Source organism: Ambystoma mexicanum, chromosome 6q (genome assembly GCF_040938575.1).
Source record: "Ambystoma mexicanum isolate Mex_15411 chromosome 6q, UKY_AmexF1_1, whole genome shotgun sequence".
Lineage (NCBI taxonomy): Eukaryota > Metazoa > Chordata > Amphibia > Caudata > Ambystomatidae > Ambystoma > Ambystoma mexicanum.
The window spans coordinates 1,466,771,827-1,466,797,270 of NC_090937.1; the positions used below are offsets into that span (position 1 = coordinate 1,466,771,827).

General features: G+C 47.3%; 1 protein-coding gene across 1 annotated transcript in view; it reads right to left on the reverse strand.

The window, feature by feature from the left end:
* POLR1A (RNA polymerase I subunit A) overlaps positions 1-25,444 on the reverse strand; it is a 1,786,762-nt gene that overhangs the window by 421,817 nt on the left and 1,339,501 nt on the right. The window contains exon 24 of the mRNA XM_069632173.1: positions 16,926-17,140. Coding sequence (XP_069488274.1) covers positions 16,926-17,140 — 215 coding nt within the window. The remainder of the gene's footprint in view (positions 1-16,925; positions 17,141-25,444) is intronic.

Genomic DNA, 25,444 nt, shown 5'->3' on the forward strand with positions numbered 1-25,444 from the left:
CAGGTTTTCTTGATCTGTGGTCCATACACTACGCAGGGAATCTAATACACAATCACACATTATCTTAAGGCAGAAATAAACCTGGATCAATCTAGGTGTTAGGCAAGATTGTGTGCAGTATCCTTTGGAGGACTACAGCAACCTTGACCTCCTGGCAATAGGAACCCAACCTTTGGTATACGTCTGTACTACACAGGTTGGAAGTGTGGCTGAGCAGCCGGGCTTATCTCAAGGCGGGTCAATATGAGCATTAGCGTTTTTACAGAGATTCACAATGACAATTACTGAAATAAACACTTACTCTCAAGGCTTCTTGATTGAACAATTATTAATTTATTTAACAGTCAGTTCAATAAGCCTTCTTCAGAAGGGAGCAAAACATGTTACAATTATAATACACTTCAAAACACACGTTTCTCTAAATGAGATGATACCCATTGGGGATGGCACAAAGACACTTCCTACACCCTCAGGTGACTTAAATAGCTAGGACACTGTGGACATTGATTTATCACTGGTACATGTAGAGCAATACTGAGTTTGGGTGCAAAAGTTTAGACAGAGGAATAAAACAAAGGTTAACAAATAATTCATAAACTGGTAAGCACTTTTTAAACCCTCCAATGCAAAGTAAATTAACCCTTTCCTGGAGGAAAGGCAAAAGCACAAAGTCAGAAGTAAGAAGAGCCTCTTAGGGAGCCAGGACAGTCAATGTTAGTTGAACAAATTCTATAGGTGCTGAAGATCTTCTTTGCAGGTAAGTAAAGGCCTTGCACAATGTTTTTAGAAAGGTTTGTAGAAATAAGATTCATTTGAAGGGCCCCACGCTGGGAGGCTTGTGAGGGCCAAAGCTGCATGCAACTCTGCACTGGCAACAACGACAAGTCTCAACTGAGAACAAGAAAGGCTATACAACAAGAGGTAAGTCCTCTTAGTTTACAGTACCTTTGGTTAGAAGAAATGGTTCCAGCTTGCTTCTGTTCCTGTACAGCTCTGCAGATCCTGTTGTTCCTGGGCCTCAGTCGTGGAGAAAAGAGGGAGGACGTCTGGGGACTCCTCCACTGCAATGTGAAGGTCGGCGGCAGCAATGGGAAAACTTCAATTCAGCAGCACTTTGCGGTTTCAGCTCCTCGCGTCTATAGCAAATAGCAACATCACGGTACTCGGATACCACTTCAGACTTTCCTCGCATCTGGGGTCCAGCACTCTGTTGAGGTGGCTCAGGCTTGGTCAGTCCTGCTTCAGGGAGGTCCGGAGGATCTTCCTGGTGATCGGGTACGACTTAAAAGCGATGCACTTGATCTGGTGTTCCTCTCCCTGGCACTTTGGTTCCAGCAGCAGCAGCAGTGGAAGTACAGCCAGCTCTGAGAGCATGTCCAGACGAGTTCACTTTGGGGTTCAATGGTCCCAGCAACCCAAGGGGAGAAGTTGTCCTTCGAGGGCTTCTCTAGTTGAGGCAAATTCGGAGCTTCAGCACAGCAGCAGGGCTTCACCGGGCAAACCAACGGTCCAGGAGTTGCAGTAGGAGTCTATTGCAAGTTCTTCTTCGGATTCCTTTGTCCAGTGGTTGACTCTGCCTTCCAAGCCAAAATGCCTGCCTTTTATGCAAGTTTCTCCCATTCATTCGGGCCTAGCTGTCAATCACACAGCAGGGTGGCTGTCCTCCTAGGACAGCCAGCCGGCCAATCACCTTCGGGTGCATTCCTGTAACCAAGGGGATTAAACACAGGGAGCTTCAGGCACCTCCCTCACTTCCTGCCCCTGCCAGACATACTGGAGCCAGAGGCGGGCTTCACTCGTCAATCCCGCCAAAGGTAAAACAAACAAAAGGGACTAAACCTGGTTTGACGCGCAGAGTAAATCTCAAAAAGGACCTTTCCAACAAGAAATGGTGGAAAAACAAGACAGGGGGCATTTTGACAAAATGGGCACCCATGGGTGCCTTACTGTTGGGGAGAATTCTCAAAAATTTGCTAATTCCCTTCTACCTTAGAGACCCCCCCCCCAACTCTTTTGCTGGACTTTAGGACTTTTAATTTCTAACCAGGTGAGAATGAGCCCTTTTTCTCACCCTCTCATGTAATTTTATTGTGATTTGGACTCTGTGTCTCTTTTGACTTTGGAGTCTGACAAACTCCACAGGCATCATCTTTACATTGCGACAATGGTACCTTCAGTGCAGTGGCACAGGGAAGTCTTTTAGATTTCCCAAAGGTTTAAATACCTTCTCTTGGTGAAACTACTGTTTCCAAGAGCAGTGAAGGTAAAAGGTTGCAAAGGTATAATTGAGGGAGCACGGATAGCTGACTTGGCTCGAATGAGCACTCGGGTCAGACTATGACTTACCAAACTACAAATACATGGGTAAGAACTGGTGAAGCGTGAACCATAGCCAGCATTAAAATGTGCTGAAGAATAACCGCTGGCTACTGTTTGTGTAACTGGGTGACATCTGAACTGTTCATCCCCCTACAGAACCAACTGGAAATTGTATGGCCACTATGAGGGGTCAGAAATGAGAGGCGGACACAAAGTTGTAATGTTTTCAACATCAGACATCTTCATTAAACAAAACAAAAAGGGTTGGATGAAAGGCTTTCTGTCCCTATTCTAAAGAAGGTTTCCCTACCTAAGCCTGTGTCTCATTGTCAAACATATGGACTGTCCTAATATACAAAATATACTACTCTGACCTTCACACTTAAATGAACCCAGGGTGAAAGGAAAGTGTCTCTGATGTAACTTTGGCAAAGTAAGGCATGTAAACAAATCCAACAAAAACAGTATTTTCCAAGGAGTCGTCCTTGGATCCAGCGGGTGATGTACCCTTTCCCTGGATTATTTAAGTATAGTAAAAAAATCCAACAGAAACAGACTTTTCCTAGGAGTCGTCCTTGGATCCAGCGGGTGAATTTCCTTCCCCTGGATTTCTTAAGGATACCAAAAGTGTCTCTTTTAAACAATATTTTCTCACGGATGGAAAAGTGTCTCTTTCAAATAATTCCTTAAGGATGGCAAAATGTCTCCTTCAAATGCCAGTTTCTTAAGAACAGCAGAAGTGGTTCTGATGTACTTCTTTACCATATACTTTGCAAAAATAATAAGTTTCTCTTTACAACTTGACTGGACCTCCTGGTATACTCCCTTGCCAGGAATCCTTGATCCTGCCACTGATCTTTTCAGTTTCTATGCAACTAAACTGGACCTCCTGGTATTCTCTCCTGCCAGGAAATTCCTTCTGGGTTTTACAGATACCCCTTGTGTACTTCTCTGACAGGTATCTTGCCCTTCCAAAGTTCACTGTCTTGTGTGATCCTTTCACCAGAACTACTTCTTATGGTCACTGTCTTTTTAATTTAACGCATTTGTGCTAACCCATTGTGATTTCTACTTCATTGACTTGAGGTACTACTTGTTCCAACTTTCCTCACACTGAAAGGTCATGTATGGGGATTTGTTCAAGAACAGCCTTTTCATATCTTTATTACTATTCATTCACTTGGGATAATACTTGCTCCAATTTACCCCACATTGATATCTCATGTTCAAGTTCTGTCATTGTATTTCACTGAGTCTGTTTTCAAATGTCTATTTGTTCATATGCCTGTCGGTACGCCCAGGGGTCCCCAGTGGCTCTGGGTAGACTCACCAGTGTATTGAAGCGTCTCCGACCCATGGTACGACGTTGCTGTGAAGCTCTCACTCTGGGACGGCCTTCCATGCAGTGCAGACCTCCCTTCAGCTTTCTGTAGCAGCCCCACCTTCAGCCGCTAGCACGACCACTGCTCCTCTGCACAACAGTACTCCCGGATGTTCCAATGTCACTGGCGGCTCCCCAACCATTCTCTCTCTGTGCCTACAGTGTTCTTTGTGGCCTGGAGCAACACAGGTATGGAGCAGTTGCGAGGGGCGGAGTGGAAGTGCCAGCTTCACCCAGCATGGTTTTTCTCAGTAATGCTGTCTGCTTCGACTCAGTTTCCCCCGTCCTTGGCTCCGATGCCTTTTTCTCTGGTTCCTCCGTTTTTAAAGCGGACACCATTTTTAAATGTCCCGCTCACTCTGACCTCCCCAAAACAACTAGACTGCATGTTAAACTTGGTGTTTATATTGATCCGCATTACCTCCTTCTTCCCCTTCCTTGTCTCAGTACCTGAGGCCTTCTGGGAGTTGGAGTTCAGGTGGATCCACTCTATGCAGACTCATATCTGGTCTTAATGAGAACTTTTTACCTCCACTCTTATTCCTGTGATTGATCGTAAGGATCTTTATGTGTAATAACTTTCTTGGTACCCGTCTGACATTAATAATTATTGGGAATACATTACATGGATTATCTTGCGATACTTTTTAAATATTATCTGTTCATTACAGATTGTTCATTTTACTCAACATATAAATGTGAGCAATTACCAAAAATCGGCTCTAGACGCTGCCATTAGCATTTGCGGGAAAATGGTGACCAACGCGAGGATGTCACAATATCATCATGGCAGCATCAGCGCCATGACGTGGATCCAAGCCTGTGATTTCCCTGCCAAAAAATGACATTGCATTCAGAACACAAAGCCAGGTTTAAAATCTACAACCATCCACTTTGCTTTGATTTTGAATGTAACAAAAGGTAAGATCAGGTTTCATAAAGACTCGCCCGCTCGCAAAAGCATGCAGTGCGGAATGAAACCAGGACTGGCTCGAGGAGTCCGGCATGGAATTTGGAAACCTGACAGCTATGGTCTAACGGCGTGGCAAAGCTTTAATGTGGTTAGCGGTTGCTTGCCTTGCCCATGGAAAAGGTCCATCGCTCCCCAGCCAGAGCGGCAGGAAGGCTGGTAGGTGCTGGCCCCCTCCCTTGGGTGCCTGCCTCGTACGTGGGTTGACCGTCTGCCTGCCCAGTGGCAGACCTGGGGCACCCCAGTGGGTAAAGCTCAAACGTGTCCCAGATAGAGCTCCAGGACAGCCATGGGTGCTGCCCTCTCACTTGGACACCTGCCTCGCATGTGAATAGACTGCCCCCCTGAAGTCCCTGGGTGCCTGCCATTCCTTTGCCAGGACGCCAGGGGCCCTGCCCACCTGGGCCCATTGGAATGCATTGCACTACCAGATGGCTGCTCTCCGAGCCCGGCCATCTGGGAGTCACCCATAGGAATGCAGGGAAGGACCAGATAGCCGGCTTGCTCTGAAAATCTGGATGGGCGTCAATTTGACATTTTTCTCCAGTTGCTTCTATAAGGAGGCTGGATACTTTTGCCCCGAGACCCTCATTCCGCACGTCCCTTAAATCTCTCCTTCTCCATTCCCTACCTTGATACCCCCTCCCCCTTCTCGCTCCCCCCTCGCACCCTTTCCCTCTTCCCCTTAATCCTCTCCCTCCACTTGCCCCTCCACCCCATCCTCACCCCTCCGTTTCCCTCCTCCTCCTCCTCCTACCCATCCTCCCTCTTCCTCCCAGCTCTACTCCACTACTTTACATACTGTTTTGTTGGTCTGATTCAAAATTGTAATTTGCTTTTACTGTTACTGTTATTTTGTTATTGGTAAATGTATCCTGTTGTTTAAATGTACAGCATTTTGGAGTAAGACGCTATATAAACTTAATAAATACAAATACAAATACACATGGTACACAAATTACAAGAAAACGTAGTCACCTTCCTCCGGATTATTGTCGACAGTGTGCATGGGTTCGGTCTGCGCTTCACTTGGTTCTTGCTGGCCAACCACTGCACCCCCCAACCCCCCAGACCGGCTAAGGGCTGTGCCCCATGGTGTCTCCGACCCCCACTGGAGGGAAAAGCTCTAATGCACCCGAACAGAACTCCATGAAGTCGGGGGGTGCAGCCCCCTCCCTAGAGCCTTGCACATGGGTAGACTGCCCCTCTGAAGTCCCTGGCGGCCTGCCGTTCCTTTGCCAGGGCGTCAGGCCCTTTCTACCTGGACCCATTGGAATGCATTGCACTAACCATATGGGTCCTGTCTGCGCTCCACATGGTTCTCACTGCCCAACCCGTGCTCCGTGGTGGAACCACTCCCCCTCCAAGCCGGCCAAAGGCTGCAGCCCATGCAATGTCCCAGCAGAGCTTGGTCTGCTGAGGGCACCCTGCCGGCTCATGGTAGGAAAAAAGAAAAAAAAAAAAGAAAAAAAAAAGAAAAAAAAGACTTTGGGGATTTTCGGATAGGCCAACATTTTTATGGCCAGCAGGGTGCCTGGCCAACAAATGAACCTCAGCTGACTTGCACACGGATGACAGGGCAGCCTGCCCATGTGCCTCAACGCACTCCACAGGATCCATTTGGCGCACTTGATCGGTCTACGGTTGGACTGTTTGGCCGGCCTCGGCTGTGTCAAGCAATTTGCTTCCACCCGCCTTGTGACCGTGTCAAGGGTATGTCCCTTTTGGAGGGGGGTGGGCCCTTATGTGGATGGCTCTCCCCACCAAGAAGAGCAATGGCCGTGCAGTCCGGCAGCACCCTAGTGGTAAGATCAAAGTGGATGGGGCTGGGTGGTGCTAGCCCCAGTGCAGACTCTATAAGCCATGCTGTGGCCTCTTCTAAACTGAATGCGTTTCTCCAGCAGTTCGGAGCGGTCGATCTGTCGGGTGCTGACACCCCTCGTCACAACCATTGGTGGCGTGTGGAAAAATCCCTTCTGCCTTAAGTTGTGCCTGGGCCAAGCATCTCCCCTTCCACAGCCTCTCCCCAGAGCAGGCTAGGCTGCCGCAGCCCGTTTGATTGACATGTCCACCCCCCCCCCACATGTTGGTGGGAGGGCACACTGATGCTTGGGTCCCGCAGACGGCCCCAAAGGGTGCCAAGGTCAGCCCGAGACAGGTGCGCACGCTCACCCCGTTGCCACCCTTCAGCAGGTGCGGCTACCTGGTTGATCCTGCCACTAGCATATGCTTGTCTCAAAGATTAAGCCATGCACATTTAAGTACACACAGTGAAACTGCAAATGACTCATTACATTTGTTACGTTTACTCTGATTGCTCCATCTGTTAAAACTGCAGTAATTCTAGAGCCAATACATGCTGACGAGCACGGACATCCCAGGATGCATGCATTTATAAGACCAAGACCAACCCAGGCTCAACCGGCAGCTTTGGTGGCTCTAAATAACCTTGGGCCATTCACACGTCCATGTGTTGGCAACGATACATTCGGATTTCTGCCCTATTATCTTTCAATGGTACTTCCTTTGTCTACCATGGTGACCATGGGTAATGGGGATAAGGGTTTGATTCCGGAGCGGAAGCCTGAGCAACAGCTACCACTTCCAAGGAAGGCAGCAGGCGTGCAAATTACCAACTCCTGACTCAGGATGGTAGTGATGAAAAATAACAATACAGGGCTCTTTTGAGCCCTGTAATTGGAATGAGTACACTTTAAACCCTTTAACGAAAATCAATTGGAGGGAAAGTCCGGTGCCAGCAGCTCCAATAATTCCAGCTCCAATAGCACATAATAAAGTCGCTGCAGTTAATCTTGCAATTGGATCTTGGGATCGAGTGGGCAGTCTGTTGCGAGGTGAGCTACTGACTGTCCCAGCTCGCTTCCCATAAACTGTCTCTCTCCAGAGTATTCAGAAAGCTTGGCGTGGGTGTTAGGGAGAACTATCATTTCTGTGCTAATTCCCTCCAACCTTAGAGACCCCCCCAGCTCTTCTGTTGGACTTAGAACTTTTTAGTTTTAACTCTGGAGTGAGTGAGACCTTTGTATCACTCTCTCATGTGTTTTTGCCTGGTTTGGATGTTGTGTTTTCACTGTTTCTGGAGTCTGACGAAATCCATAGGCATCTGCTTTTTGTATGGTGACACACAGCACCTTCAGTGCAGTGTCACAGAGAAATCCTTTTAGATTTCTCATAAGATTTAAATACCTTTTCTTGGGTTAACTACAGTTCCCAAGAATAGTAAAGTGAAATTTACTTTACTTACCTTTTCTTTTTGTAGGTCCAGTACACACCATCTTATGTGGAGTGCTGAGGGGTTACCTAGTAGCCCCTTACCCTACTTTCTCATGTAACATTTTTATGTTACCCTCACTACTTTAAACGGCTGGTGGCAGTGGTTTACGTTTTCCTACCATTGTGCTTTTCTACCACAGGCTGAACTCTCGGCTGCAGCACAGCACCCATGGGTGACCATTTTGTCAAAATGGTCCCTGTCTTCTTTCTTGGGTTTTACTCTTTGTGTTGAGACAGATTTGGGCCCTTTGTTTGTCTTGCCTTTGGCAGGCTTCAGCCCTGAAGCCCGCCTCTGGCTCCAGTGTGCCTGGAAGGACAGGATGTGAGGGAGGGTCCCAACACTCCCCTGTCCTTTGTCTAGAGGAATGCCTGAATGCAACTAGTCCTGATTGGCTAGCTGTCCTTTCAGGACCGCCACCCTGCTGTGTGACTGACAGCCTAGGCTGTACATGAATGGAAGAAAACTGCTTAAAAGGTGAGGGTTTTGGGACCACAGGCAGAGTCAACCACTGGGAGAAACATCCAACGAAAAAAACGTAAACGAAGTTTGCTAAAACCTCCTGGACCTTTGAATTGCCTGGTGAAGCCCTGCTGGCTGCTGTGCTAACTACTTTTTCACCTCGACATAGAAGCTCCGGACGGAACGGCTTCTCCCCTTGGGTTAGTGGGACCAATAAACCCCGAGACGAACTCCACTGGACCACCATCCGGGACTTGATGTGCTTCTCCATTGCTTTGAAAGCCCAATGCCATGGGTCGAGTGCAACGTCTGCCGCAGAACTAATCTGGCTAGAAGCACCAGAGGACTTCTAAGGACCATCCAGAAGCAGAACCTCCAGATACTGAGCCCCCTCACCAGAGTGCAGGACCGAGGGAACAAGAAGAGTCCAACCAGTATCCTGTGTGCTAAGCGCTGAAACTGCAAAGTGCCTCTAAACCGAAAAGAGCCTGTAGCTGCCGACGACCTCCCAAGGACCATTGCAGGAGCCCTCCAGAAGTCCTCCCTCTTGTCCCCATGACTGAGGCTCAGGAACAACGGTCTGCACTGCTGTAGCAAGACAGAATCCAGCTGGACCACTATTCTTCAAACCAGAGGTACTGTTTAGGCTTGGGGTATTTACTCTACTGCCTTGTAGCCGTGCTCTTCTCAGTTGAGAATTGCATTGGCTTACCTTTTAGAGTTTATTCCAACTCCCCTTCTCACAGCCTTAATAGCTTGTGACCCTACAAGTGATTTTTCTATCTCTAACTTTGTGCTGTCCTGGCTCCCTGAAGACTCTTCTAATCCATTGACTTTGATACTGTTTGTCCCTCATAGGTGGTAGCTTGTTGGTGACGGTTACTGCTGGGAAAGGCTTATCTAGATTTCATTGGAAGATTTAGTTGTCCTCACATATACTGAGAAACTGTCTAACCTTTATCCTTCCGTAACCTTTCCTTTCTGCAACCTCAGAATCTGAAAAGTATAACTAGTGTGATATATAAATGCCATTACTGTCCTTGTGATTGAAGTCACCTCAGGGTGTAGGAATTGTGTATGAAGCATATCCAAAGATTATCCGCTAACTTGTTTTGATTCTGAAAAGTAATTTTGAAGAACAAGTTACTTATCTTACCTGGTAACGTTCTTTCGATGGGATGTTCCTCCGATGTATTCCACTTCTAGGACAGTAATGACCACAGCTGTGCTGCTTCAGACATTTTTTCGGCGTAGGCGTCCTGCGTCGATGACGTAGATATGCTGGCCCTCGAGGGCCTCTGTCGAGGGTCGACGTGCGTTATATATAGGACGCACGGCGCCCGTAGCCTCAGTTGTAGTTTTTTCCCAGAACGTGTGGCACCAATCTCCTGCCAGTATGACTGCAGAAAGCCTTGCGGAAACGTAAGCTGCAATCACCTAAGAAATTCTGTAGAGAGGCAGGCTGGGAGGGTTTGATGTGGAATACGTCGGAGGTACATCCCATAGAAAGAACGTTACCAGGTAAGATAAGTAACCTGTTCTTCGAGGCGATTGTGTCCTCCGACGTATTCCACATCTATGACAGACTCCCAAAGCAGTACCAACGTATGGAGGTGGGAAAAGAATTTAGAAATTTAGAATTTTAGAATGCCCAATCAAATTGCTGAATAAAGGACTGCCTTACCAAAGGCCAAATCCTGCCCAGGGATGGAGTCCAAGGAATAGTGTCTCACAAAAGTATGGACAGAGGCCCATGTGGCTGCTTCGCAAATATTGCAAATCGGAGAGCCTCTCTGTAGAGCCGTGGAGGCAGCCACACCCCTAGTAGAGTGAGCCCGTAAGCCTACTGGGGGGTCCTTAGCCGCCAAACGATAACACTCAGAGATCGTCAAAATGATCCATCTGGACAAGGTCTGCTTGGAAACAGCCTAACCTAAACGCCTTCCAGTATAACCAACAAAGAGCTGGTCGTCCACTCTGACCCGGGACATCCGGGAGAGATAGAAACTCAAAGCTCTCCTAGGATCCAACCTATGGAGCCTCTCCTCTTCCTTACCAGGATGTGGGGGAGGATAAAACGCCGGAATAATTACCTTCTGGCTCAAATAGAACTCAGACACAACCTCCGGAAGAAAAGAAGGCCGCACCCTAAGGACAACCCTGTCCTTATGGAACACAGTGAAGGGTGGCTTGGCGGAAAGTGCCTGCAAATCACTCACTCTGCGTGCGGAAGTAACCGCAACTAAAAATACAGTCTTAAAGGATAACAGTCGCAACGGACAAGAATGTAAGGACTCAAACGGAGCTCCCATCAGAAACTTTAAAACCAAATTCAAATCCCATCCCGGCACCTGGAAAGCCGACGGTGGAAACACATTAGTGAGCCCTTTTAGAAACTGTGAAATCAAAGGAATCTTAAAATAAGAACATTCCTCAGACGAGCGCTTAAATATAGACAGCGCCGCCAGGTAACCCTTAATGGTACCCACTTGCAGGCCCCTGTAGGCTAAGGAAAGCAAAAAAGACAAAACCAAAGGAATGGAACATTGGAAAGGATCCACATTCTATACCCTGCACCAGTCACAGAACTTTCTCCAATGGCAACGGTACAGGGATTTCGTTGCGGGCCTTCTGGCCGAAAGCAACACCTCCATCACGTCTTCGGGTAGGTCCCAATCCATATACCTCAACCTTTCAGATACCAAGCATGAAGGCTGAGAAACTTGACCTCTGGATGGAGAAACCGACCCCCCTCCCGTGAGAGCAGATCGTCTCGGTAGGGAAGACGGCGTGGAGGGCAGATGGACATGTCTAGAAGGTCCGGGTACCACGATCTCCTGGCCCATGCCAGAGCAATGAGGATCATCCGGGAACCGAACCTCCGTAACTTCCGACAGCCCGCAGCTCGAACAGATTGATGTGGAATCTGGACTCCGACGGAGACCAACGGCCAGTGGCTGTCAACTCGTTGAAATGAGCTCCCCACCCCGTGAGGGATGCATCCGTCACGATCGTCAACTCCGGCCACGGTTGCCAAAACAGAGCTCCCTTCAACAGATTTCCTTTGACGGCCCACCACAGAAGGTCCTGGGCGACCGAGGGCGGAATCTGAACGGGATCCAACATCCTGCTGGAGAACTGCGACCACTGCATCTAGAGAGCCCACTGCAGAGATCTCATCCACAGCCTGGCCTCTGGCACCAGGAAAATGTAGGATGCCATGAAGCCGAGCAACCTCAAGAACCCGAACGCCGGGAGACTCTGGGCACGTTGAAATTTGTTTACCGTCAGCACAATGTGATGAGCCCTCACCTGGGTAGGCGAACACAGCCCCAGGGATGTGTCGAGCACAGCTCCGATGTATTGGAGCCTCTGGGTAGGTGTCAAATGGGACTTCTTTATTGAGGGAGAAGCCCAGCTTGTGAAGGGAGTGGCAGGTGACAGACAGAGGATTCAGGACTTGCTCAGGAGAGCGCGCCCTGATCAACCAATCGTCCAGGTAGGGGTAGACGTGAATTCCCCCTTCCCCGAGATACGCTGCCACCACCACCATCAGCTTGGTGGAGACCCTCGGGCGGATGTCAATCCGAATGGCAGGACCCAAAATTGAAAATGTGAGTCGCCAACCGCGAACCTCAGGTACTTCCTGTGCTTGGGATGAATCAGCACATGAAAGTAAGCGTCCTTGAGGTCGAGAGACACCAACCAATCCTGAAGTTGAAGGGCCTGGAGGACTTGAGAAAGAAAGAGTGACCATCTTGAACTTGTCCTTCCTGAGGAGCTTGTTCAGCCAACGCAAGTCCATGATGGATCTTAATCCCCCATCTTTTTTCAGGTTAAAAAAATAAGGGGAATACCATCCCTTGTTCCTCTCTGCTACAGGCACCAGTTCTATGGCGCCTTTCTCCAGCAAGGATAGGATTTCCTGCGCAAAGAGCGGATCCGGACTCTTCAAAGAGAGCTTCCCCGGAGGATTGTCGTGAGGCCTCTGCCGAAAGGGGAGACAGTAGCCGTGGGTTATGATCTCCAGAACCCACACATCTGAAGTAATGGCACACCATTCTCCAAGATGCTGCGCAAGTCTGCCCCCAACCGGCGAACCATGGGACATTGGCCTCATGACTGAGCGGACGCCTGAGGGCAAAGTGGCAACTGCCCAAGCGGCTTTGGCACCTCGAGTACCTTGCTTTCCAACTCTGGTACTCCTACGTTGGCCCCTTTGACTGGCAGCTCCTCTCGATCTTCTAAGGAAGAGTAGTACCGAAAGGAACCTCCCCCTTCATTGCTGTCTCCTAGGACAAAAAGGCGGAGGTTGACGTACTGCAGCGCCCAAAGACTTTGCTGCAGCTTTGGAGGTCTGCAACCTCTCAAAGCTCTCGTCAGCCTTGCTGCCAAACAGATGGACACCATCAAAGGGCATGTTGAGAAGCCGGGATTGCACATCAGGAGCAAACCCAGACTTCGCAACCACGCAAATCTGCGTATCACGGTGCGCGCAGCCATGGATCGAATGACAGAGTCTGCAGAGTCCAAACCCGACTGAACGGCTTCACACATGGCATCCTTGCCGTCCTGCACGAGGGTTAGAAAACCATCCCGTTCCTTCCCTTCGGTAATATGCTCAGCCGCCAAAGATACACAATTCCACAGAGTGTGAGTGAATCTTGCCAAGGAACAAACGGAGTTAGCCGCCTTCAAAGCCATACCCCCAGATGAAAATACCTTATTCGCCCAACCATCAAAGCACTTATCGTCCCCATCAGGAGCGATGGTAGGGTACGCAGCCAGCTTTGCAGGGGCCGTAGCTGCCTGCACCACCAAATTCTCCGGAGTAGGGTGCGTCAACAAGTAGCAGGGGTCACCAATGGCTGGACGGTATTTTTTCGGAAGCGACTATTCACTGCCGGGAGACTATCTGGATCAGTCCAAAACGCTGCCACCCGTCTTTGCAAAGCCATATGAAATGGCAACAACGGGTCAGTGGGTGGACCTTGGTCCAGGATTTCCGTCAGATCATCCTGCAGGAAATCAACTGGTGGAGCAGACCACCCTAAGTATTCAGTCACCCTCGGCATGAGACGCCGATGTGAGGATTCCGCATGCGTACCAGGCTCAGGCCTGCCAAACTCCACCTCCGGAGAGATGTCAAGCCCACTGGCGTCATGCAAGGACTGACAGAGTACTTCCCTCTGACTGTGACCAGACAACAGGTCATCAGGGACATCAGGAGGCACCACCACCTCCTCATCAGACCCTTCTTCCACCTCCGAAATGTAATCCAAAGGTTGGAATAAATCCATCCTGGGCGGACGAACAGAGAAGGGCTCAAACACAGGCCTCACTGACTTACTGAGGGCCTTCCTCAGAGTTTCCACAGTCCTCTGGGGCACCTCCGGCAAATCCTCCACAAACGGTGTCGATGGCGCCAATGGAATCGGCATCGAAGTCTACGGAGGCGCGGAGGGCGTCGTCAACTTCTTCGAAGCCGGAGCCTCGAGAGAGTGCCTCGACAGACACCGCGCCGATGGCGTCGACGCCTTCCTGGAAGGCTTCACAGGTTCTGACGATCTGGAGGGGCCCGAGGTCAGGACCTGGATCTGGCACGGCTATGGCAATCAACCTTGTCCGATCCAGACCTCGACGGCTCCCGATGATCACGACGAACGCCCGCACCCAAAGGCGTGCAAGTGATGGCTCTAACTCGTTCCTTGCCAGCTTCTCTCAAAGGCGCGGACGGAACGGTGCCTTGCGATTCGAAAATCGCCATCATCTGCTGGTGGAATGCATCCCATTCGGCTGGCGACAAAGACTTGGTGGGACAAGACAACCGCCTCCTGGCGGAGTCCTCTGACGAGGACGGGGAAGGCGACCGGTGACGGCGCTTCAGAGAATGCCTACAAGAGGCAGAGGAATGGCGGGACCCGCTCCGAGACCGAGACCCCCTGGACTTACGCCGACTGGGAGAGTCGCCCCTCAAGTCGTCGGTTGAAAGCCCAGCAGATTTCAACTTGCTGGTTTTAGACACCCTACCTACCGTTAATTTCTTCTTCCGCTCCCGCAAGGCCATCGATGTCAGGGACTGGCAGTCATTGCAGTCGTCGGTGGCGTGGCTTTCGTCGTGCGGGTCTGTGATAGACATTTTGGAATCGCAGTCCCGATTTTTCCTAAAGCCCGACTTCAGGGTATAAGAAGACGAAGACATTGCTTTCAAAGTAGAGAATCGAGCGTGGCGAGATTCCGAAGCAACCACGTTCATGGAAAAAACGGAACTGAGGCTACGGGTGCCGTGCGTCCTATATATAACATCCGGTGATGTCGACCCTTGACGAAGGCCCTCGAGGGACAGCGTATCAACGTCATCGACGCAGGACGCCTACACCGAAAAAAATTCCGAAGCAGCACAGCTATGTGCATCACTACTGTCATACACAAATTGACTTTTTAAAGAATGCTTATTTAAAATTTGATGTTAATTAAATAAATAACTATTTATACCTAAAGCCTTGAATGTAAGTGTTACTTGGTTACTTGTATTTACGGATTTCATTTGTACAGCTCTACAGCTCACATTTACCCCTCTTGAGATAGGCCTGGCTGCTCAGTCACAGTACCAACTTGTGCAGTACAGTCCTATACCAAAAGGTGGGTTACCTAATACCAAGCAGATAAGTGTTGTGTAGTATCACAGAGTGTGACTGCATCAATTCTTACCTAACAGTTGGTTGCTGATGCTTCTCTGTCTTGCGAGTGTCTCCTCCAGTGTCTGCTGTTTTTTTTAGAAAAGGAAGAGAAGACTTGGCCAGCACCTGGATTCAGAGGCATGGGGCAATGTGCCTTGGTACAGCACATATATAAATTGGCACATGGGAAGGGGTCAGGAATTAAGGTCCTCCCAACTGCCATGTCACCCTCTTGGGTACAGCCTGCTCTGGATTCCTCCCTGGTAGGCCTCTCACGCCAGACTGAGAGGAGATTGTATTCCCCCGTGACAAAGTCATGGTTCGGTCCTTATCACAGTGGTCTTTTTAATGACTGGGGAAGTAAAGCGTGGAAGACTTTGCACAGTTCATGGAGGATAATTCCAGCAGGGTAACTCGGGGATTGCTGAGAAATGTTAGCTGCAATAATCATAGGTGGGGCATTGTCTATTTCGAACTTAAAGCAGACCGGATTCTGTAAAGGCACATCTGTGAAAGGCTGTTGATGCCATATAGAGGCACTAAGGAACTCTGTCTTGTATAAATCCATTATTGAGTCCACCCAAGGGACTACGGCTGCCCTTGTCAAAAACAGGATTGAATGAGATTGAGGAGTCACGCATACTGAAACTTTGTCTATAGTGATTGCTCGAATACTGGAGGGGCTAGAATAGGGAAGTGGAATTTGGTTCCAGCAAGGAGTTTCAGAGAAGTTGGCACATTTTATGGAATTTTCCAAACATTGCTGGATACTCGGAGCAGATGACTGAGCTCACCAATATCAAACTGGAAACCTTCACTCCTTCAGGAAACTTGTAATAGCTTTATTGGGGCAGCCGGACAACAGGACTTTGCCTGTGTGATCTCAGAGAAGAAAGCTCATCCCTCAGATGCTTAATAAAGCCAGGATGGTAAAAGATTATTTTGTACTCTCATTGGCTTGCCAGGCTTTGGGATATAGTAGCTTTTGAAATATTAAGGCGGCATAAATGTTAGCAAAACATGCCACACTGATTTGGCCTAGATGGCAACCCTTCATAATGCAGATTTCCTTTTATAATAGAGAATGCCCTTCGCAATTGCTAGAATTATTTAAATGTCAGAGCTGAACCCTGTGGGAATTTAGAATGAACACCGTTTCCATGTGTCTGTATGAGCCAGGTCTAAGCCCTATATGTGATGTTTTAATATTGGGGGCGTCTAAGTGCTCATGAGCATTCCTGCTTCGTATTAGAAAGTATCAATGACCGATGTGTGGCTGCTGAGGGTAGGGAAGATGAAAGTGCTTGGTGGTACGCATACACACGTGAAATAATTTTATTCTACATGTACCTTGCTTGACATTCTATTGTACAAAAAAAAAAATCAATCAATCAATGAACAGTCCGCTGATCAATACAGTTAGTATGAAGCACATTCCAAAAAGTCAGATACAGAGTTAGAAAGTATAGACAACCTGTAAACATACATGAACCATGATTTAACATGAATACAAGCATTGAAGAAATATCAAAATATAATCAAGTTTCTTTATCCGTCTTTTTTAAATCATACCAACTGACTGGATGCATACTGATGTGTACTTTTATTGCTTGTATTGACACTCAAGTGTTTGCCCTTTCTACATGGAACTTGAACTATTACACCTATAAATTTAACAATGTACATTTCGATTGTGCAACAATAGTATTTAAAATGATTAATCTGCTCAGCTCCAGCCTACTACTAAATATTTTGCTTTTATAATTGTAACATTACATTGTTCATCATTTTGTCACCATCCAGAAATACATGAAACCTTACCTTTCTAAAGAAAGCTCAGAGGTCATGCAGCTTTCGATATGTTGATTATCCCTTTCTGTCAAGTACTTGTCAACTTTGGTTTCAAAGGTTTCTGATACCGATCCAAAATAAATATCCGGCTGCAAGACTGCCAAACATGGATCAGGCAAAGGAGCGGCCCTCTTCAGATATTTCCTTCTGCTCTTCTCTTCCATGGAGTACCACTTTTCCAGTAGCTACAATTAAATAAAAGATTTCACAACATTATTGCAGAATGGGACACATTAAAACAGTCATATTTAACTATCTATTTCAACCATAATCTACTTGGGATAAAATAGGAGGAGGGCATATAACGCAGGCTTAGCTGGGCTGTTACTAGGCAGAACGGTGGGAAAAAACGGGTGCTGATGTAGGTTTAAAGTAATGTTCTCAATACCATATATACCTCTCCCTTGCTACACCCAGATACTGGAAGTCACTTTTCACTGATCTTCATGAAGACGTAAAAAACATTGAAAAAAAGACTAATGCTTCTTAAGTGTGGGAAGGGAGAAGTAAACCTAGCAGCAGGTCAATTTAATCATATTTTTTATATTTAAAAAACCTTTGTTTTTCACTTGTAGGTGTCAAACTATTTTATTTTATTGGGAGAGGGTTAGAGGGGCAGCACCTGCAGTGAGTTCTCAGAATGTTCTGAACGCAGGCTTTTACTGCACAATAGGTTTTGTGAGACAGGCATGGTATCAAGAGAGATGACACAGACAACAAAAACATGATTCAAACAAACTTTATTAATAATCAAGATGGTGTAACGCCTAACTAACCCTGTGCTATGGCAGGGTTTCCCTGCCTTAAGAAATGTAAAGTATGTCTATGTCAGTAAGTCCAAAAGCAAAAAGTCTATCTGTGTCAAAACCTATGCGTGTCTTCACAACTACAAGAAAATTAGTAGGGAAAATGCTCTCAACCAAAATGTCAGTGTTCCAAAACAAAAGCTAAAGTAATAGCAAAATAAGTTCCTCAAAAGTTTTCAGACTTAGGTTCAACACAGTTCCAATGTAACTTCCTTTCAACAGGGACTGAGCAAGTTCTGAAGTTACGTTCTGTAAATCGGCAAATGTCAAAGTTCACAACAAAGGGGTCACCCTTCCCTAAATTCAAATGCAACAAAAGTCCATACACAAACACTGTAGTCTTGGCACTCACTTCCCCAAGACAAAGGTTCTCCGATTTTAACTCTCAGGGTTCCCTTCCCCAAGAGTCACTTCCAGCAGTTATTTTGTTACCAAATGTTCATAGGCTTACAAGTTTACGAAAGAGATTATGCGGTCCACTTGACCCTCCCTTTAATTAGCCTCACCAACGGGTCACACCTCATAGTTGCTTGTCAAACCGTTTTGTTACTTCTGGTCTAGGCATTGTCAGATCACATGATCCACCCATCATAGGTCACGCAACCAGTAACCACACATCTTGCTCATGATTGAAGTCTTGATGTTAGCAAAGTTGATCCTAGGAAACGTAATGGTCTAGGCGCAGTTGTCAGACCGTACGGTCCACCCATTAAAGGTCATGCAACCATAACCATAGCTGATTTTGTAATGGTTCACAAGTTCAATTCTCTCACATTTACTCTGGAGGTGCCTCTGTGGCAACAATGGCGTTGTACAATTTCTGTAATGCGGGTTCATGCGGTCACTCTTGCCGAAAGTCAATAATATATACAAGTGTACTGGGCTCAATAGCCCCTTTTGTTATCTTCGATACACAAGGCTCAGGATTTTCTTTACGTTCAGCATTCAAGATTTGCAAATATTCAGCTTTTCGTTATGTTCGGTATTCAGGATTACAAGCATTCAACTTTTCATTACGTTCAGCAATCAAGATTACGAGCATTAGGCTCAACAGACCCACCCGGATGGCTCGGCGTCCCAAGTGTCCTCTGACACTTGGGGCACTGCAACTCTGCTTTGCCGAGTGCTTCCCATTGCGCGTCCCGGCCTTCGTGCTGGACTCCGCCTCCGCTCTTTGTAGTGCTCGCTCTCTGCAGTGCTCCTGGTTGCCTATTCTTCTTCCCAGTACTGAAAGGCAATTTACAAGGGATGATGGAACAAGACTAACAACAGCCCATAACGGCTAAGGGTGCAGAGGTTAGGTCAATATCAGGAAAGGGGGGATACTGTGGGCCTCATTATAAGTTTGCCGGTCCAGAAACAAGGGTGCCAGTAAGCTCACCGGCACCCTTGTTGCCGTAATGACAAACTCTGTGTTTGCCTGCCGTGGGCGCTGTGCCCGACAGGTCTGACCTTGGGCGCATCGGCCATGGTAGGCAAACACTTCACGGAAGCGCCCGCAACGTTAGCAACGGTGCCGGCGCTTCTGTGTACCCACTCCCATAGAGTCCTATGGGACTCTATGGGAATGGGGACTTACATTTTGCCGGTGCCTGACTTCCCGGGCCGCCAGAGTTGTAATCGCTGGTAAAATATTACGGGTCTGGCAACCCACCGGTAGCACCGGCAGGGTTACCGTCGGACTCATAATGAGACCCCATGTCTTGCCATCAGGTACCCTCTCTCCAATCCCCAAGGTCCCTCCAAACAGGTGATGCTCCCTCTCTTGTCCACCACCAGGGTCGGGACCCAAGAGCAATGGACCTTCCCTGGCCACCTCAACAGAGGATCACAGGGGAATAGATGTGAGAGTACCTTCAGGTTTCTCACAGTTCCGAGCAGTCCAGTTGGTTACTGCACACAAAGCGGGTGCTAAATGTATTTAAGAATGCTTTACGGTCCTAGCCACCAGGAAAAAAAGGAAACTTAAAAATTGATTTCATGACTGTAAAAGAAGCAGTAAGTAGAAATATGCATGAGGTAGACAGCACATGGCAGTAAATTAGAAAAGGCCCTTTTGCCAGACAAATGTCAGAGCCCACCATTAACCACTATAGATAAAGCTTTTAATCCGTTTTATATGTTAAAACTCACTCCAGTCAGCGGGGGGGGGGCGCTGTCAAGCCACCTTGCATAACCGGCATCCTGCAGTTACTAGAGGTGCTCTCCGGGTTTCCCCGAAATTAACTCCCCCCACATACCGGCTGCAGAATTCTCCAAGCTGCAGCAGGGACTGCCGACTGTCTCCTCTGGGCATAGGCTGTAACTTTGGCCGGCGTTGTCATGGGCCATTTCGGAATCTGACAGCCTGAGGTGTAATGGAGGAGAGCCAGGAGCTCTGCGGTGGGCAGATGGCCTGTGGCTGGGTTCAGCTTCGACCACACAGGGCCTGGAGCAAGGCTGCCGTTGCCAGACATTGTAGGCTTGTGGTGAGCTCCCTGCTGTTCAACAGCTGGGCGGAGGTTCTTGGCCACTAGTGTGGCATGCGTTTGGTGTGCTTGCTGGTGCTCGCAGTACACTAGAACACAGAGGGCTTCTGTTCTGGGAGGCCCCAGCTGCTTGCAGTGCTGCTGTTGTGTGCTCCTCTACTCCTTCACCCCGGCTGCCTTCTCACACTCACTACTGGAGGCACGTGTGGCGCTTTGACCCTCCTGACCGTGGTGTCCCATATGGAACCCCTTACACTGCACGGTGCTCTCCCAGATGCTTGTGAGCTGTCTGGCTAGAGACTCCTGCTCAACATTTGCCCCACGGGTGCAGCTGACTTGAGTAGTGTGGTACTGGCAATCACCATTACTGGGTCTGAGCATTATGATGAAAGCTGCAAGTAAAGAATAAGGTGGCGTGGTTAAATCTGCGCTGCCGGTATCCAAGCCAGTGGGCGTGCAGCAGCAAATCCCTGCAGAAAATGGAGGCAGTCCGGGTGCACAGTTCACGTGTCCACAAGATGTATATCATTTCTCTTTATGGAAAAATGGTTTGTCAATGGAAACTGGATGATATCACGGCCAACATCACCTCCATCTGGTCCCAGCTTGAGGGAGTTAGAGCAAATTAGTGCTGCAGAAGCCAGAATCAGTACAGCCGAAGACACCATTGCTACCATGCAGGCCACCATCAGTACATTATCTAAAGATATGAAGGCTGTCGGAGCAAAGTGTGATGACCTAGAGTCAAGGTCACGCAGGAATAATGTGTGGGTCATTGGAGTCCCTGAGGAGGCACCCCAAGGTAATATGGAAAATGAAGTGGAAAGCCTCTTGCGTGAAATACTGGTAACCCCCCACTATATCCAAATTTCACTGAGGAGAGGGCGCATCATGTCCTTATGGCCAAACCCAAGCCTAGTGACTACCCACACCCGAATAGCCTGCATAGTAGACTTTAGAGATTGTGACCACCTCTGAAGATGGCGCCCGACAAGAAGGAGCTACGGTATGAGTCCAGCACTATATAAATCTATCCGGACTTCTCAGTTGCGGTTCAACAAGAAAAAAGATCAATCCTTTGGTGTTAAGAAGCTCCTTTGTGAACGCAACAACGCATATGGCATGCTGTTTCCGGTGCACCTCAGGTTCCAAGGTGAAGAACGATGGCTGGAGGGTTGCCCAGAGTAATGCTAGAGCTTATGATTAATTCAAAACCTTACAGCCATCACCTTTTTTGGTTTGCTTCAATTTGAAAATAAAACATACTTCAACTTTAATTCAGACCTGCAGGACAAGATGGGTAATATCTTCAATTCTCCTATCCTAGAGGATAACACATAAATGGCAAAGATAGTAGGGTAGTCCATAGGTAAGCCCAAAGAAACTATTAGCTTATATTTTCCCTGTATGTATTAGACAGTCTATGGGACAGAAAAGCTGATGGGGGTTTCCCTCCACTGGTTCCCTCACATGCAAAGGACCCTTGTATCGGGGCCCTTGTCCCTGGAGCATAGCTCAGTGGCAACGTGCTCGCCTTGGAAGCAAGACAACAAGGAGCAACACAGGTTCGATCCCCGGGTCCGCGCTTAGAAACCTCTGGGCATTAAACACGTTATAAATAACCAATCATATCATCATATCAGATTCATCACATGGTGCAATATATTAGAAGGTGAACAGTCAATAGGGTTGACATCATTCCTTCTACACCATAACAGAAATCACTTCCATTTATTGAAATAACAGTGTACGTTTGTGACAATATTACATGTTGTAAGGGCTTTGCAGTTTGACTGGTGCGTAAAGTCATATCTTGAGTAGGTGTGAGAACCAGGTTTGTCACACCCACATTGGTGCCATTAGGATCATCACGAGATGTTCCTGGTGTATTTTGTGGATTATTTCGTTGAGTAGTGGTGTTGGGGGAAAAGCATGTGCAAACGTCCCTGACCAACTGATCCCCAGTGTGTTCCCCTTCGACTTTGTCTGGGGAAATTTGGATACGTAGGCTGGAATTGTGCATTCTCTTTGGTTGCGAAGGGATCTATGTTTGGATGCCCCATTACCTGAAGATGTTGTCTAGAATATGTGTGTGTGCAATTCCCATTTGTGCTCTGATGAGAATTCTATGCTTCTGCTTAGCACATCTGCCAGACAGTTGTGTTCTCCTGGACCGTTTTGTGACAGGAGAAAAATGTTTCTTTGAAGAGACCATTTCCAGCTTTTCTGTCTGTACTAGATCAAGAGAAACACTCAGACGCAGTGGCATGTTAGGTGCCGTCTTTAATCAAAATATTAAGAGGGCTGGGGTAAATTCTATCGATCCTTAATCCTAAGAAGGATTTCCCTGCCTCAACAACACTAAGGACCGTCTGTGTCGAGATGTTAAACAAAAGTTGTGTCCATCCTGTGTCCAAAAACCCTCAACTGACTCTTACACTCTAAACTCAGTATAATGTGCAAAAGAGAATTCAGGTAAGCTATGTACTACAAAGTTCTCAATGTAATGTTCTTATGGTGCAGAAAATAAATAAAACTTCTAAAGGCCTCCCCTTCCCCTATGGTTTCTCTGTTTCTTCAATGTTTATTCAGCACTTCTTGTTAAAAGTGAATAATGTCCCACATCTTCACAAAAATGGAGGGAGTTCCTCCCCTATGTTTCGCTCTTCTCCCCTGAGGTCCTCCAGTTTGCATACTTGAACAGTGGTGAGGAAAATACTTCTTTTCCTTAACTTCTTCTATTTTCCACATTCAATATTTAAACATCTTTCCACTTCACACCAGGGGAATAAGTCCTCCCTTTTTAATTCCTCCATTTGTTATGCTTACTTCCACAATTCAACTTTAGTCAAGGATCTTGACTTTTCCCTGGAGTTTCCTTTATGCGCACAGTTCTTGACAATATTCAATTTCTCATACAATTTCTCATACTCAATCCTCTTTCTACCCCTGGTATACTCTACGGCCAGGATATTTGTGACGTTCTTATTGATCCTTAAAAGGGGTTTGAATCTCCCCTCTTGTATACAAAATTTCACGTTCACTTTTCTTCTCACTCCTGTCACGATATCACATCACATCCTTTTCCCACTCCCGATTTACTCCCCTGCCAGGATATCACTTCACATTCTTTTCTCACTCCTGGTTTACTCTCCTGCCAGGATATCACTTCCCTTCCTTTTCCCTATACTGGTTAACACTTCTGCCAGGACATCACTTCACTTCCTTTTGTTTTCCTCTCTTGGATGTGAATCGCAGACTCACTGTCTGCCTGGTTCACTGACTTGCCAAGACTTTTCCTTTCTACATTTACTCTTTCTTTACTCCATGTGACAATGTTTTTCCAATATTGGGCTACTGACCCTCTTTTGACAAAGTGTGTTTCTGTTTTAATTCCTCTTTTCAAGTGTTCAGTCCCTGATCCTCTCTTAACCAACACAATTCACATGTGTATCAAATCTTCCTCTTGAGAAGTGGGTTTTTGACCCACCTTTAACACTGTTTGCATGTGTATTAAGGTATCCAGTTAAATTATCGAAAAAATATTTTCGACATGGCATTTTGTCAAAAATAAATTGCTGAAAAAAAAATTCAGAATGTTTTTTTTTAATGTTTTTGTTTTGTGTTTTACGAGAAAAAAAAGTGTCTATAAAAAAGAAAGGGGGGTTGGGGAGGGAACCCCCCCATTTAAAAAATAAAAAGAAAATTCGAAAAAAAAATTTCTCGCCATTTTGGTGTCGAAAAAATTGCATTTCGAAAATATGGCATTCGGAAATGTCACTAGGAACCATGTATTAATCCTTTCTTTGAAATATTGGGTTTCCGCTCCTTTCTTAATGTTCTCATCTGTCAGTATCTTAAATATGTTCAATTGGGCTCTGCCGCATTACCACTGCAAAACAGCATTTGCCTTCCTGAGCTCCGGTAACCCATTTGGTCTTCCTGGGCTTACCGGGCGACGTTGGCGGTTTTCACGACTCGTTTTCGGCTTCTCTCCTGGTCTGCTGACTAGACATGTGTCCCGTCAGCCGGTCAGCTTCCGCTTTGCTTTTCGTCACTATGGGCGTGTCCAGTAGCCCATGGTTATCAAGCAGTAAGTTTCTCCCTGCACACCGTTCATGTCAGCTTCCGTGCTGCTTCTTACACTTGTCTTGGGCGTCCTGACCGGCGTATCATGGTTTGCCGGTATCACTTGGGAAGTCCGACTTGGTCCATCGGGCATCGTTGGAAAGACCTATGCCCTTCCCAATATGGCTGGCGATGTTAGACCGGTGCACGTCCTCACGCAATTATGTAATTCACCTAGAAGCATACTTCACTGTAACCAGACATTGCTGCTTTGCGTTGCAACATTACTCCATTGCGGTACGCTGCGTTTCCTTTCCTTCTGAATTCTCCTTTCAATTCTCGCTGCTGTCCATCCCTGCCTCCTTTCCTCACAGCTGCAGCTGCCTGCATCTTTCTGATCCTGGGATGTCGCGGCTGCTGCTGCTTTTCTCCACGAGTATCTCCTTAGCAGGCTTGTTTGCCCTGAAGAGGTTTTTTCCCTGCATTTCTTTGCTCTGCATTCCCCAGGCAGAGCCAAGACACAGTCTGATCCCCTGGTTGCAGTGGCTGCCTAGGAGACCGGAGGACGTTTACATCACAAGATGACTACATCAAGCAGTAAGGTAAGGCGTGATCGTGACACAGCGTCAGAACAAGTTGTGAACAGCCAATGAATCTGCCTCTCTCTTAGATCCCTGTCAGCTGTGGCAGTTTTAAACTTCCTGGCATTGGTCCATATTTTCCAAAGACTAGACCGCAGCGTTGGCTTACCGCTTCTGGTCATCTTCACTGCTCCATCCCTCTTCCTCCTCTCAGTACTAAAATGGGGGCTGGGGGTGTGAGGTAAATAGGGTGATCGGTTGTAAAAACTTGAGAAATTAGTATCTATGTCACAATAGGCCATACAGGTAATTTGTAAAGGTACATGGGTGTCATGTAGACTTATGGCTGTAAGGGTATTTTGGTTCAGTGTTTTCTACTTCTCTGGAGTTGGTCTTCCCCTATGCGGTCCTCTGCAGATAGTGTAAGGAGTCAGAAATGTGAGGTGGACAAGTAGATGGAGTTTTTCCCCCCAAGTAGCCATTTTATTAAATAAGGGTGGGATAAACGCCTCACTTTCCCTAACCTAAAAAGGATTTCCCTGTCTGTCCAACTAAGATTAAAGGAA